The sequence below is a fragment of the Camellia sinensis genome, chromosome 3 (assembly GCF_055761805.1).
Source record: "Camellia sinensis isolate YWXY chromosome 3, ASM5576180v1, whole genome shotgun sequence".
Classification (NCBI taxonomy): domain Eukaryota; kingdom Viridiplantae; phylum Streptophyta; class Magnoliopsida; order Ericales; family Theaceae; genus Camellia; species Camellia sinensis.
In genome coordinates this window covers 32,681,591-32,698,089 of record NC_138963.1, presented here as the reverse complement: position 1 = coordinate 32,698,089, position 16,499 = coordinate 32,681,591, and the positions used below count along the sequence as shown (strand labels likewise).

At 35.3% G+C, this 16,499-nt stretch overlaps 1 protein-coding gene across 2 annotated transcripts; it reads left to right on the top strand.

Annotated features, from left to right (window-relative positions):
• Positions 1-414: 414 nt before the first annotated feature.
• LOC114306940 (polyadenylate-binding protein 7) lies at positions 415-7,123 on the top strand. Of its 2 annotated transcripts, none has more exons than XM_082919476.1 (10): positions 415-750; positions 1,656-1,774; positions 1,857-2,050; positions 2,224-2,483; positions 2,560-2,666; positions 2,762-2,951; positions 4,551-4,843; positions 5,006-5,161; positions 5,810-6,013; positions 6,558-7,123. In XM_082919476.1, the coding sequence occupies exons 1-10, from the start codon at positions 555-557 to the stop codon at positions 6,756-6,758; spliced, it is 1,920 nt and encodes a 639-aa protein (XP_082775602.1). In that variant the 5' UTR covers positions 415-554; the 3' UTR covers positions 6,759-7,123. The 2 variants fall into 2 exon arrangements, with proteins under 2 accessions (XP_082775602.1, XP_082775600.1); XM_082919474.1 differs by having other exon boundaries at positions 2,557-2,666.
• Positions 7,124-16,499: the final 9,376 nt, after the last annotated feature.

Here is a 16,499-nt window from a genome sequence, read left to right as displayed (position 1 = left end):
CACCCCTATATCCAAGTAAGATTTTTAAAATTTTTAAAATATTCATTAAAAATAAAAAAATAAAAAATAATTTAATTTCTAAAAAATTAAATTTAGAAAATCAAAACCAAACATTTTTCCTCTTTATCTTTCCTTAATTACTCTCTCTCTATCACTAAGGGATTATGAAAAAAAAATCATAAAAATAATCATAAAATTTTTCTATTTTTTAATTATACATATAATAAAATATCACATATTAATTAAAAAAAAAAATTCATCATATTTTTTTTCATAATTCATCACTAATCTCTCTCTAGTCGCTGTACTCTCGGCCCTTTAAAACGTTTATCTTTAAAAGGAAATTCTCAACAAACATTGCAAAAACCTTAGAAACTCTCTCTCTCTCCTCTATCTCTGTATTCACTGCCAGAATCAATACCAAAACGAAACGCCACTTAGCTTCTTTCAATTTCTCTCTCTAAAAGTAGAGTTTGTGTCTGTGTTTGGTGTGGCATTGCCTGGTGGTGGTGGTGGTTTTGTGTGTGATATCGTCGTCGTAGTTTGAGTGGAAAATGGCGGTTCCTCCGACGGTCCCCGCCGCTCCGGCGTCGCTGTACGTCGGCGACCTCCACCATGACGTCACAGACGGTCAGCTTTTCGATCACTTCTCCGAATTCAAGAGCCTCGCCTCTGTTCGCGTCTGTCGCGACTCTTCCACCGGACGATCCCTCTGTTACGGTTACGTCAACTTCATCTCTCCTCAAGACGGTAAATTTTCTCATCCGATCGCAAATGTCGATCCTTTCTCATTGAAAATTTTCCATCTTTTTCTCAATTCAAATCACAATTTGGCTGTCCAATTCTCTCAGTTTATCCATAACTCTCTCTCTCTCTCTCTATACATATATATATATATATATATATATATGTAGAAATGTATGTTGTGTGCTATGTATCTGATGATCGTAATCGAAGATATAAAAAAATGAAAATTTTGATTAGAGTTTTGTTGTTTTAACGTGATTATCTTCTTTATTGCTTTGGATCAATCAATGTGTGGTGCTGTGGACTCTGTTAGAGCATTTCTAATCCTTACTCTTGTATGTCATCAAATCTGAGTGAAATTTTGTTTAAAAGCTTAATCTGATATGTAACAGTACCACTCCAATCCTTACTTCTTCTTCTTTTTTTCTTTTTTTTTTTCATCAGATCTTTTTGAAAATTTTGTTTTAGACATTTTTTATGAAAGAAAACTATCTCTAATTCTTACTTTTTAAAAAATTTCATCAAATTTGAGTTTAAATATGAAATTTGGGAATTTGGTGAAACATTTGATTCATCCTTGACTTGATAGAGATTTGCTGAAATGGTTGGAGCACACTTTTAGCCATTTTTTTTATTATTGAATTTGACTTTGACGAAAAAATTAATGAAGAATTGGAGATGCTCTTATGGATTGTGTGATGTGTTGCTGTATTAGGATAATAATTTTATTTTGATGTGTTAAAGAGTGGTAAAAGAGAGTTGGGATTTTGTTTTTGTTTGCTCGTGCGTGTGTTATGTTTTGTACTTTGTGTGGAATTTTTGTGTATAATGTTGATATAATTGCATATGCATTTGAAGGATTTCACTTTTTTTATAGTTTTTTTTTTTTGTAAATTTTTATTGAATAGCAATACGTGCTATTGAGATGAAGAATCACTCTCTGCTGAATGGAAAAGTGATAAGGGTTATGTGGTCGCTTCGTGATCCTGATGCAAGGAAGAGTGGAATTGGAAACGTATTTGTCAAGGTATATACATTTTTTTCGATCAAATAAAAGATCCTAAATTTATGACATTGTTTTTAAAATTGTTTTTGGGTTTATTTTGCAGAATTTGGGTGAGTCGATTGATAATGGGAAGCTGCAAGAAATGTTTGAAAAAATTGGCACTATTTTGTCTTGCAAAGTAGTCATGTCTGACGATGGGAAGAGCAAAGGATATGGCTTTGTCCAGTTCGATTCTGAGGAATCTGCAAATACTGCTATTGAAAAGTATAATGGATTCAGTATTGGAGGGAAGCAAATGTATGCAATTCCACTTCTCTATTGTCCTGTCATTGTTGTAACTTATTTGTTTGAGGATGCGGCCAACCTTGTGCATGAATATTCATGTAAAAAGTTATGTCAAATCGCAATTTACTCATGCCTTCCTTCTTGGTTTATAACTATTTACTATTTAAAAATAATTTATCCCCCAGGTATGTAGGAAAGTTTGTGAAAAAGAGTGATCGGATTTTACCCAGTCCCGATGCTAAATATACAAATCTCTACTTCAAGAATTTGGATCCAGATGTCACAGAAGAAATTTTTAAGGAGAAGTTCTCTGTGTTTGGGAAAATTGTTAGCTTAGTTATCACAAAGGATGACAATGGGGCCTCAAGAGGCTTTGGATTTGTGAATTTCGATAACCCAGATGATGCTAGGCGGGCATTGGAAGCTATGAACGGGTCACAACTTGGTAGGTTATGTTTTCTTAATGAAAGTAATTTGCCAAAGAAGTTAAATTTCACAATTTTCTGACATTTTTTTAGTAGGCTCCAAGGTTCTCTATGTAGCTAGAGCACAGAAGAAAGCAGAACGAGAGCAGATTTTGCGCCGCCATTTTGAGGAGAAACGGAAGGAGCAAATCTTGAAATACCAGGTAACCTCGCCACTACTTTCTCTCCTTAGGGATACTGACTTAATTGTATTTTCTTTTATTTTTTAAAATTTGTCTTTTTTGCTTTTCAATCGTAGGGTTCAAACGTCTATGTCAAGAATATTGATGATGATGTCACTGAAGACGAGCTGCGAGAGCACTTCAGACAGTGTGGCACAATCACCTCTGCAAAACTTATGCGAGATGACAAAGGAATTAGTAGGGGGTTTGGGTTTGTCTGCTTCTCTAAACCTGAGGAAGCCAACAAAGCTGTGAATACTTTTCATGGTGAGTTTGTAAGATTTGTAAATGATTCAATTGCCATTAAATTAAGATATTCTATTAACATTCCTCTACTTGGTCATGGAAATTGGTTTGTATGTGTTGATAAAAAAGAAGCCAGGATATATGCTAATATTTACTATTCCTTTTTTCATGAACTCGGTTATAAGTGCTATATTAAATTACTTTCATGTGTGATTATGATGTTGTATTCTCACATTGATAAACTAAAAATCTTTTCATCTAATATTTTCATTTTTGCTTGATTGAGAAGTTTAAGCCTTGATATTGAGACAGAGAAGACCTCTTTCATTTCATTTCAATTTTTTTTTTTTTTTTTATTTTTTATTTTTTTTATTTTTTGTTTTGTAAATTATGGCATTCTTACTCTACTTGGTCATGGAAATTGGTTTATACGTGTTGATCTGAAAAAAAGCCAATATATAATGCTAATAATATCTACTATTCCCTTTTTGATGAACTTGGTTATTAGTGCTATATTAAATCACATTCATGTGTGATTATGCTGTTGTACACTCATATTTATGAGCTTTTATCTTTTCATCTAATAGTTTCGCTTTCCTTGATTGAGAAATTTAAGTTGATATTGAGGGAGAGCAGAGTTCTCTATCATTTTATTTTATTTATTTATTTTGTTGTAAATTATGGCATGCTTTCATGATATGTATAACTCACTGAAGGGTGCCAAAAAGGGGTGCAACCCTCGTACATAGTTGAACACACCCATACTAACAGCTGCTAGTCATATTATCATGGATACATCCTCCATGGTTAAGATTGGTTTGTGAGATCTTATCATCTGAGGAACTCTATTGGTATGAAATCTATTTGACATTGACGATCTATTTTTGGCTGTTATATACAAGCTTTGTGAAATGGGTTTCTTAGGTGTCGACTTGGGTGGAATAGAGGAAATTTACTTGGGCAGCACCCTAGTAACGAGGATACTTAGGTTTGTTTATGTGGCAAATAGAATCGCCTCATATGGATAATCTTTTGTGAAGAAAACTTTGAATAGTGTACATCACTATGGATAATAAAATAGTATTCATTCGCACAAATAGATTTCCATCTCTAACTTTGAATTTGATAACAATTTACTCAAATGTTATGGAAAAGCCGGACTGCTGTCATGATGGGAGTTGTTGTTTGTCACTGAGGGGACACACTAAAGGCTGTTGGGCCACTCTCCTTGATAAAGGGTTCAAGTCCCTTGTACCATATTTTCTTACCACTATCAAAATAATCACAGGAGTTGATATTTTTCTCATTTCCTTCTAAATAATAATTCACTAAAACAATACAGACGGAGATGGTAGTGAAATAAAAATATCTTAGAAGTGTCTGAAACCTTATTCTTTCTCTATGAAATTTTTTTATGGAAAATTTGTGTTAGTTGTGAATCTTGTGATTGTTATCCTTAGAATTTTATTAGATGACTATTTTTCTGGACTCAGATATTCTTTCAAACCAATTGGTTATCAGATTTGAATATGGAAGAAAATCAATTTAAAATTAAATCCTTAAAAAAGTTTTTCGTTTGGGCTAGAAGTTGCTTTCTCATGGATCCTTGATGTTTTACAGCATACATGTTTCACAGAAAGCCATTATATGTGGCTATTGCTCAAAGGAAAGAGGAGAGGCATGCCCAATTACAGATTCAGTATGCGCAGCACATAGCAGGACTAGCAGGACCTTCAACTGTTATCCCCGGGGGATATCCTCCTTTTTATTACACAGGTCCTCCTAGTGTTGTTTCACAAGTACCTCCACAACCTGGGCTTATGTATCAGCCTCTAGGATTGAGGCCATTTTGGAGAGCTAATGGCTTTGCACCTCCAACCAGACCTGGTTTTCAGCCGTCACCACTCCCAGTGGTTAGTACCCAAGTACCAGAGCACTTTAAACTCAGCAAAGATTTCTATCAGTGGCATCGGTTATACTTCATTGGCCTACTACATAACTGTTTGATTAGGAAAGTATTTGGTTATGCCAAATATGTCAAATTGTTTGTGACACTACTAAATTTTCTTTTTCAGATTTCTAACTCTCCAAGACAGCATAGGCAAAACAGGGGAAGGATGAACGGGCATATGCCTCCACAAGGTGGTGTTCATAGTGTTTCTTATGTTCCACATGTGCAACTGCCCTCCCAGTCAATGAACTCATCATCAAAAGATTCAAGCAATCAACAGGTCTGCTTTTTTCTTCTTTGTCAAATTGGATCTTCTCAATCACATGTCTTGCCCTAGACCTAGAGAACATTTGGCTTGTTTCAAAGTACTTACTGTTTATCTTCTTGTTTTTTGGCGCCTTGTCTCGTATACTTAATTTAGACAAACTACTTAATTTACAGTGCATGAAACAAAACCTCTTGTGGCTAGATGGTGCTTCTAAGAACCATTAGAGCCATAGTTTACATCATACTCATTGATAAGATGGACCATTTGTGTTGAGGTCTCTCCTATGACTTGTTCTATCACAAGGAATGTCTAATTTCATATGCTTGTAACAAACCCGTGATTTTAGGGATGGGGCTGAAATAACAAATATTATTTCCTTCAACTTGACAGTTGACGGGGAACACTTGGAAAATTTTGTGATAAGAGAACCGTAACTACCTTGTGAAAATCTTGGAGTTGGTTCACTAATTTGTGGCTTCTCATACAGTAACCAAACCAACCTTTTATATGACAAAACGATGTACAGCTAGATATATTACAAAAAACAGTTGGCTAGCTACGCCTCTTGCAGTTAGCATGATAAAAACTTTTTATTTATTTATTTTTCCATGTGGGTAGGCTTATGTTGAGAACATAACATTTGTGAGCAATGCTTTGCAGCGGACTGGGCAAGCAAGGTATGTGCCAAATGGACGTGTGCGCGAGATGAACAAAGGATCCGCAGTCTCATCTGCTGTTTCCAATTCTGTTGGATCTGGGTCTGAGGGGTCAGAGATGTTGAGCAGCAGGCTTGCTGCCGCTTCCCCTGAGCAGCAAAAACAGATTCTTGGGGAGCGACTCTACCCTCTTGTTCAGAAACATAAGGTAATATTGGTCTAGTTACACTCTGGGTGCTTTTGATCCACTACAATAAGATCTTTTAGGTACATATCGATAATGAATTTTTTTTATTGAAACAATTAATGTCATGTTTATATACCAATTTTGAGGTGAAAGTAACTCGTAAAAGCATAGCATTTTCTTTATAGTAAAATTAGAGGGTCTGACTCAATTTAAGTTAAACTTGTGATATATTCCATTTATTATTTATTGAAAGGGTCCTACTAATGACAATCTTAAGAGCTGTACATAAAAAAAAAAACATATAATGCCTAAATATTTATAATCCCAATACTCATTTCACATATCCCAAAACACTTTTACATATTTTTATTCATTTTTTTACACATTTTCCAATATTAAGTGCTGTTTTTAGCATTTTTTTCTTCTTCAAATGGCAATAAGAGGCCATGGGAATTATTCCTTCATGAACATTTTTCTTTGTTGTTGCTCCTAAGCATACCTTGATGTATTGACACAATGGATAAAAGGATTTTAATGTAAAACTAAGCTTTCGTGTTTATTGTAGTCTGATCTTGCTGCAAAAATAACCGGGATGCTTTTGGAGATGGACAACTCAGAATTGCTTCTGTTATTGGAGTCACCCGAGTCACTGGCTACTAAAGTGGAGGAAGCTGTGCAGGTACTCAAGCTCTCAAAGACAAAAGTTTCCGGCCAAGACTCACGCCATCCTACTAGCTACCTATCCGCTGAGGTTGCAGTTAATTGAAAAAAGGCAATTGTGTGAGACTAATTTTTTTTTTTTGCCCCTGAAGATTATGTCACGCGAGCAAAATTTTTGACAGTTACCTTCAGTGAATGATCTTCTTCTTTGGTCCATTTTTTTTTCCCTTTCTTTTTGGTTTTATTCACAACATAGAATATTTTCATTTTGAACATTTTGATATTTAATATTTTTGCTTGCTATAGGGATCTGACTAGTTAACTTAAGGAGTTGCTGACAAACTCTGATATTAATTTAGTGGGTAGTGGTAGTTTCAGTTCTTGAAGAAGTGTTTTTTCGACTACTAAATGCTGAATTTTGTTTTTGTTGAATCTAATTGTTTCGTTCAATCGTGTTGAAGTTGATCATTGGTTTAATTGTTTCCTGTTGAGGCATGAGAAATGGATTCAATTGTTTTTGGTTTGATCTTTTTCAAAATAGTCAGAAAGTTGTTTAATTGTCTAAATTGCCAACAACACCGGGTTTTGAAGGCGGCCCAACTTATTTTTATTTACACTACCTCTCTTAAAGTTTAGGAAAAAAAATACTCAATAAGTTTGGCTCAATTAGATTTAAATTTTGATAATACTCTATTCCTTCAATTAATCATATTTTGTAAGTAATATGAATACAAAAATAATATTTTTATTTATTTCTTTTATATTGAAATCTATATTACCTTTGATTTGCATTTAGTTACACTTGCTTTAATTTTACTAAAATATCATTATGTGAAATTTATGAGATTTATTAAATCTCAATGTAATTTACCCTTTTTATTTTTTGGACCAAGGCTATGAGCAAACTATTAAGGTCTCATTTGGCAGCCTGTTTTAAGCTAGATTGACCTTTTGAAGTTTTTCTTTTAAAAAAAAATTACCTTTCAAGGTTTTTTATTTTTATTTTTTGGGACCTTTTCTATGTAAAATAAAATAACTAATGTGTCTTTCATAAAAGGGTAAATTACAAACACACCCCTGAAATTTATATAAATTACGAATTATCTCTTGTAGTTCTAGAAATTACAATATGCTTCCTAAGGTTTATAATTTCATAACAAATAAATCATTAAGTTTATTAACCAATTTTAATGATGTTAAAATTTTATTTTAATTAATAATTCAGATAATTTTATTATTGTATAAGAGAATAATTAGAAATTTTATTTTTTTAGTTAATTCTGTTAAATAAAAAATTCTAACAAAAATATATTTGTAATATTTTAAACTACAAAAAATAATTTATATTTTAAATAAATCTCAAAAAGTATATTTGTAATTTATGCTTCTTAAAAATGCAATCCCGTGGAAACTTGTTATTTTTTAGGGCAATTTACATATACCTCCCTCAAGGTTTAGCTAAATTACAGATATCCTCCTGAGATTTCGGAAATTACAAATACCCCCTGAGGTTTATATTTTCATTACAAATTGTCCCCTGAGGTTTATATTTTCAAAACAACTTGCCCCCTAATTTGTTATGCAAATAGTACCTTTAGGGGTATCTGTAATTTCTCAAATCTCAGGGGATATCTGTAATTTTGCTAAATCTCGAGGGGTATATGTAATTTGCCCTATTTTTTAATAGTATTCTTTTCATTGGTAATGGAACCTGAGAAAAATGCCAAATCATAATTGGCTTGGCAATTGATAAAAAAAACAAAGGAGAAATTACAAAAAAAAAAAAAAAAAAACCCAGGATTTAAAGCCTTTTTCAAATTAAATCCCAGGTTTTTAATTTTGACAATTTGTACCCCATCATTCCACCCATGTTTCAATCCTATCCCCCCGTCCATCTTCGTCTTTATTAGTTAACGAAAGACTGATTTAGGCGCTAAAATTGCCATAATCTTCACGATTTAGGGCAAAATTTCCCTAATCTGCAATATAATATACTTCTTCAGTACCTCCAATATTTCATCTTCAATCGCTATCTCCTTTTTCCCAAAACAAACCATCAAATTTTAAAAAATACTTCCAAAAAGAACCAAAACACATTTTAGCTTATGTATTTCTCACCATTGTGTGAAAACAAGCTTCGAAATCGTGAGAAGCGAGAAAGACGTGGTCGGAGCCCCGACTTCAGTTCTAGAATGGAAGCTTCGATGAGAGACTCAAACAAGGCACGAGAGACTAGAATAGGGCACGAGAGGGTAAGTGGTTTTAGAAACAGAAACGATGGTGGTTTGAGAGAGAGATGTGGACGGGGGAATTGTGGGTAATGAGGGAGAATGTGAGAAAGTAGGAGGAGGAGAGAGAAAACCAAAAGACCCATTTGAGGTATCTGTAGCAATGGGTCTTCTTCTCTATTTGTCTTCCATGATGCTTGGTGGTGGTGTGTAATTGTCTCATTCTTACATAGAATCCTTGGTTTTTGGAAGCTTTATTGAGCTCTGTCATGTTCTTCTCTCTTAACAGTGTAGTTGTTGAGATGGGGCTTTTAGTTTTGTTTTGAGAGATGAAGTGGAGATCAAGAAACAGAGATTGGAGAGCTCGACTATTCTTGAACTCAGCCTTGATCTTTTCTAGCTGGAACGAATTCGAAGAGAGCTCAATGCTAGCATTGTAAGTCCTTCTAGTGTCCTCATATTTCGATTCCTTCATTTCTTTCCCTTTTATCAACACACTGTCATACTCCACCAAAAGCTTCACGTCTTCCTTCCTTCTCTATCCCCGGCATCTCCATTCTCACGAACAAACCTTCCGATCCACTCTCTTCGTCGATACTTGAAATGGATTTTCCATGTATTATTGATCGCAAGTACCTTTAAAACACAATGGATTCAAAAATTAAACCAAATCAATTTCACAAAAAACAAGTTTGATTTGTGAAAATAGAGATGAGTATCGCGATGAATGGAAATTTCGGGTGAAAGAGCCGTTATGGGTGTTGATAGTGCAATTTGCTTCAAGTCTCTATGTTGCTAAGCTAAGGTTTTTCTTGCTCTTCAATCCAATCCACGTTTGTTTGGACATAAGATCAGATTACGATCCCACAACAACAAATCGTGAAGATTAGGGCAATGGAGGGGTGTCTTTTGCCCTAAATCGTGAAGATTAGGGTAATTTTGGTGCCCAAATTAGTTTTCTGTTAACTAATAAAAACGGAGACGGATAAGGGGATCGGATTGAAACACGGGTGGAATGGTGGGGTACAAATTTTTAAAATTGAGAACCTGGGGTTTAATTTGAAAAAGGTGTTAAATCCTAACTTTTTTTTTTTTTTTTTTTTTGTAATTTCCCAAAAAAAAATTCTAAAAAGCTCACATTTTTACTTTTTTGGACCACAAGTTAAAATGCAGCCACTACTTTCTTACAATCACAACCATCGTGGTTGCGGCTTCATCAAACCTAATAACCTATGATTACTAACTTACCCACCACCAATAATATAATAAACGTAAGAGAAAAAACAAAAAATAAAAATTTCATACCCTAACTTCTTTTACTTATCAAACAACTTAATTAAATTCTAACACTTTACTTTTCAAATAAAAAAATTTAACATTTTACTTTTATAACTTAATTTTTAATTTTCAATTTTATTAAATATCACCTAAATGATGGAATTGTTAATGTGTTGGTAATAAATTAGAAAATTTATTTTTTATGCAATTACTAGGTCAATGTCAATCAATTATTTTTTGTTTGGGAGGCTTCTATTTAAGCAAAAAAATTGTTTCATACCTGGTGTTGTGCACTTTAGTCAATAAATTATATACTTATTTTTAAATGACAAGGGCCAAACTTCACATTAAGTAAACTATAGAGATAAAATAAAACTTTCCCTTTAAATTAAAATGTCTAAATTTAAATAATTTTGAATTTATTTTTTAAACTCCGATCATTTCATAAAATTGTGTGCTCAAAACATATTCAGAGTTGGATTTGGTAAACAACTCTTCCATCCCTCTCCAATATTGGCAGAAGAAACAAAGGCTCTGTTTGGATGTGTTTTGAAATTACAGTTCTAACCTATCACTCCCGCTTCACGTTTGGATACCACTTTCAAAATAGAATTCCACCATATAATTCAAACTACAATTTGAAAACCCGTTTGGCAGCTTTGTGATTCATTTCTCCACTTTCAACGTCTTCAGCCTTCTTCCTCTTCCTTTCTGAAAAGCTTCCATATCCATCGTCTCTGAAAAGGTTCACGTGAACTGATCTACTCATCTTTCTTTCTCTCTTTCAAAGATCAGACTAAAGATTCGTCATGGGTAGTGTTCATAGAGAACTCTCAAATCATATTTACAAAACTCTACCAAACGCAACCAAATATGTGAAATTTGCCACTTTCGTCTATCATTGCAATTTGTGAAATTTGGAGTCAAAACTAGCTGTAATCAGTTGTTTGTATTGTGTCTCTTGTTCATTTGATACATACAAAGATGTGGGGTTAAACTCCCAAACACACACATTCCTATGCAATAAATCAATTATAATGTAGGAAAGTAACTAGATTCTACTACCTTAGCATCATTGAGAAATATTCCTAAGCAATAAATCTATTCTGAGGGATTTAGAACTATCTTTTCGCAATGAACAGTGTAGAATAGGTATATTTTAACAATATTACTTTGATGGTCATATTGCTATTTGGCTCAACGATCTTTTTTCCAATTAATTTCTCTATACAAACAACAGTTCAAGATCTGTTTAATGAGCATCTGTTTAAAATCTGTTCTTTTTTGGAAAATTTTCGTTTAGAAATTTTATTTTATCTTGAAATTGCTGATTTGTGGAATTATTGTGAATTTTTTCAATTGATCACTGAACACTGTTTTTGGACATTATTATTGTGTTGTTGGCAATTTTATAGTTAAATATTGTGTCAAACTTAACATAATATATAGCAAAAAGTAAAATTTAGTAACTCGTTTAGCTGATCATTGGAGAACAAAAAACTAGTCCTCATGCTAAACATAGCAATAGCAGCCCATTTAGCTCTCTATTGGAGAAGCTCTAGTCTTGTTTTTTTCGGATATTTGAAGCCAAATAAAATAAATAAATAAAAAATCTGAAACAAGCAAGGCATGCTAATTTTAAAGGGAATCGGGTCAATAATCTAAATTTGAACCAAGTTTTATTCTTTTTTGTCCATAAAGGCAACAATAATTTGAAAGATCATATTATTCCACCTATCTATTTACTTATTTATAATCGCCTCCGTTGGTCGTCAGAAACTTTTCTGGAGACCACGATCAGCAGTGTAATTGATAATAGTGTGAGAATAAAAAAGAAAACAAAAATAAAAAAAGTACAAAATGAAGAAAAAAAAGAAGAAAAATAGTATTTTGTACATCTCACGAATATATTTTATGAGTAATGATACATACCGCTAATTTAAGAACTCTAAATAGAGCTCCAGTGAGGTGGAAGAGAGAGAGTAGAGAGAGATAGAGAGAAGAGTGTGGGTGTAGACCGCTTCGAACTCGTTCTGCGCGCGAGGGCGCGAATTGGGTTCTAGCTACTACAGTTTGGACTCCTATCACGGTTCTGAATCTAATCTCACAAAGTGCAAAATGCAATGTAAGACTGATAAATCACCAAAGAGTCCAAATCCGGCAAATCGTTTTGAAAAATCGATTTTAATCAAAAAGCGCCAAACATGGACTGCTTTGCCAGATTTCAGAGTCGCCACCTAAATATTTTATTTTTGGGGAAATTTAGGAAACCCTGACTCGTGCTTAAGGCCACGTGTTCGTCATCACCAAAGTTGCCTCGGCTTGGGAACTTGGGTACGAGAGGGGAAGGTCCTGAAATGAGCACCCCCGCTCGCCTGATCAAAGGATCGGCCTCTACTAACATGATATGTTATTTTTGAAAACACAAGTGTTCTTATTCTGATTTATTAATCTAACTTTACTACGTGATGCGCACAACATACAAGTATAGACTAAATCGCTCAATTTGGAACAAAACATCTCATGTTTGTTTTTCGAAAATGGTTTGAAAGTGTTACTCGCAAGTAGGCTAAAGCGAGGATTTGCCACCCTCAAGTGGGCTTAAAACATGATGATTTGCCACTTCAAGTGGGCTTAAAACTCATATTTTGATGAATTGTTTCATTTCAAGCAATGAAGCCTTCATCCACAGCCATTCATGCAGTTATAGCAGTTAAGCAAATAGCCTCATGGCAAGCATGCTGTTATGACAATCACTTACACACATGCAAGGATGCTAAAGTGTAAACACTCAAGTGTACTTTGAGCCGAAGAAAGAAAACTAGTTAGAAATCAATGCATGATCCTAACTATGTTAAGATGTCTAATGTAACACATGCAAAATGCAGCTAAATAGGCTCGGCTATTCTAAGATGGCATATGAATGCAACACTCGATAACATGCTTTGAAACACGTATTCAAGAAAGTATTGAAATTGAATGCAATTTAAATGATGTGCTGAGCCCGGTACATGCAATACGAATGAATGATGCACACATGCAAAGCATAAGTATGCTAATTGAAACAAACCCTAAAACTAACCATCAAAAGCTGGTAAATAAAAGGGAGAAAGACGTAGGGTTGGAAGACATTCACACATACACGCACACTTATTACAATATTTGCCCTCTTGACGGAGGGTCCGAATAAATAGGCTAAGCTACGCTAAGCTAAGCTACTTATTACAAATTAACTAATTAACTAACTATTCTAGCTAATTAATTATTACAAACCGAATCGATTAGCTAAGCACATTAATTATTTAAGTACAGAACCGATGAATTTAACCAACTAAGCAAAATAGTTAAAAGGCCTCAGGGCGAGGGGATGCATGCATGCTTGATCGGTTTCCTCCCGAAAATCCGTTGTCTTGCCACCGGTTGCCTCTGTTTGTATTCGCCTTGATTCCCGAACACCAAACCAATCTCCAGGTTGTTTATGCTCTAGAACCAGAATAACTTTGGACCATCTTTGAGCCTGAGAGCTGTCGGCCACCTAAGAAGGCTGTAGGCCACTTGCTTCTGCACACTCCAATTTTGCTGCAAACAGAGTATAAAAGGGGCAAAGCAAGGTATTTGTAGGGTATGTGTGCACAACCACCCTCCTTATCATTTCTCAAGATCAAAGGAGTTTGGTACTCGACTCTTGGGCCACCAACCGAGCATGACAATGCACGATGGCCAAGAAGTCAAGTTTGTACGAGTCAATGAATGCACAAATAACACACAAGACTCAAGAGGCCTCCACCCTATCATGCACAATCAAGAGGGACGACGACCAAGAAATGAGGCACGTTTCATCACTTTGAGTATGAAACGCCCCTCGTTTCTCGTGTTTGGATTAACGTCCGATCCAAACACATGCAATGTAACTCAAACATGTTATCTTGGCATGTTTTACTTTGATCCATTTTGTTTACTCATTTTAGATTACCGATAAGTCCTTTAACCGGTTAAGTCCAAAAGTGAGAAGTCCTCTAATTGGAAAGATGGTCCAAGCCACAAGCGTCTTGAGCATGAAAGAAGCATCATGCCATTGGTTAGTAGAAACCCTGAAGAGAAGGCTAAAACCATTAGGCATGAGCGCCTCAATTTCTTGCTCAAAACAACAAAGGGCTTAAGGCCTCTTTCAAAGTGATACAACGAATGAAAGATGACATGCAATGGCACATATTCCAGCACTGAAATAGGATGCTAAATGACATCAAAGCATGAAAATGATGCATGCAAAGCATACTCGGAGTCGAAAGCATTGAAGCTAGCAAAGAGCATAACACTAGAGGCATGCAATATATAGCACAAATGACTAAACCAACCCCGGACAGAGGTTAAACATGCCAAAACAGAGACCTATGTTGAAATGGGATCTCAAAATGCTAGAAGAACATGCACACATGTTGACCTATGAGCAAGGCATGATACACAACCCTCAAAAGTTATGAAGAATTGAAGTATATGAGAGTATGACTACACTAAATTACATGCCAAATGGTGCTATACCATGCAAACATCACATGTATATCATGTTGAAGGCTTCAAAACCCAAAGTTAGGCAAGGCCCTTTACACTACGACCATACTAAGCAATGCTCAAATGACCTTAACCATTCAAAACAGACCTAAGGCAGGTCAAAACAGTGGCATAAACATGCTAGACTCGTAGCATAGATGACAAGAAAGATATGCTCATGTATTAGCTCACAAACAAGGCATAAAGGCACAACTCTTAAACACAATGAAAGAGTGATAAACATGAGAGTATGACAGAAGTTTATGCTCTGAATTTACATGCCAAATGATGCTATATCACACAAATGTCACAAATAAGACATGCTAGGGGTCTGAAAACACAAAACTAGCAAGGCCATCTATGCCATAGCTATACAAAGCAAGCCCTACATGACTAAGACCACTTGGAACAGAGTTTAAGCATGCTAAATCATGGCCAAAAGCATGCTGAAATATAGCTAAAACAAGCTAGAACAATAGGCCAAAACACTAAGCATGCAAGGCTAATGAGTGAGATTGCACTACGAGTGAGATTGCATTACAAGTGCAAAGAGCAAGCAACCAATGATCAAACAAGCCAAAAACAAAGTTATGGAAGGTCTAAAAAGTCACAAAAATATGCTTGAACAAAAAGCCACAAAGAAATAGAAACACATGCTCATTTGGTTGGTCATCAATACATGCAAACAAGGTACAAAGGGGGGGACCACCCCCACCTATTTTGGGTCCCAAAATACACTTTCCACCACTGAAATCCCTTTGGAATTCAGTGGTGAAAAGACCAAAAAAAGGTGATCTCAAAGGCTTTAAAACATAGCTCAAAGCAAAGCAAAGCAAAATAAGCCACAAAAAGGGGTAGACTATCCCTAGCTTAAACAAGGCCTCAAACAACCATTTTTAACAATTAAAAATAAAGGTTTTTGTAGTTGAAAGCTAGGCCTAAAACAACATGCAAAGAGGGCCAAACAAGCAATTAAAATAAAGCTTTAAAGAGGATATGAGCCTCACCCTTGAAGCACAACAATAACAACAAGTTCTTCAGCCCAAAACCAACCTTTGAAGCTCCTGCAAGACCCTCAAGCACCTCAGCAACAAGGTAGGAGTGTTTGGATAAGAGGTTGTGTGCAAACATGTGAAGGAAACTTACTTCCAAGCACTATAGAGCATAATATATAGAGAGAGTGAGAGAATTCTAGAGAGAGAGTCAAAATTTGTCTCTAAATTTTCTGAACCCTCAATAAGGGGGAAGCACCTCCCTTTATATAAGCAAAGCAAGGAGAAGCTTGCTTGACAAGCTTAGAGCTTGCTTGAATCCCTCCATACATGTATGGAGGATGCATTTTGTGCCCAACAACTAGCACAACTGGCATAAAAAATATCTACAAAAATAGAAAAGAAGCTGTAGGCCACTTCGAGTGGCCTACAAGGGAGAAAAGTGGCCGACAAGGTTCCAAAAGTGGCTAACAAGGCTGAAAAACAAGAAAAGTGGCCGATAGGCCCTCCCCTCCCTCTAGGCAAGGGGTAACAAGGTATGGTCCAAAAACAAACCAAAAGGAAGGGATCCAAGAGGCCCTGAGACAAGGTGCTCAGTCGAAAGTCCCGAAAACTAGTCTACCGGCCACTGCAAGTGGCCTACAAGAGGGAAAAGTAGCCTACAGTTACAAAAAGTGGCCTACAGGCCTCTCTCTCCCTCCAGGCAAAGGAACCAAGGCATGATCTAAAAACGAGACAAGAAGAAAATAGTTAAGAGGTCCCGAGGCAAGGCGTTCAGCCGAAAACTCCGGAAACCTATAA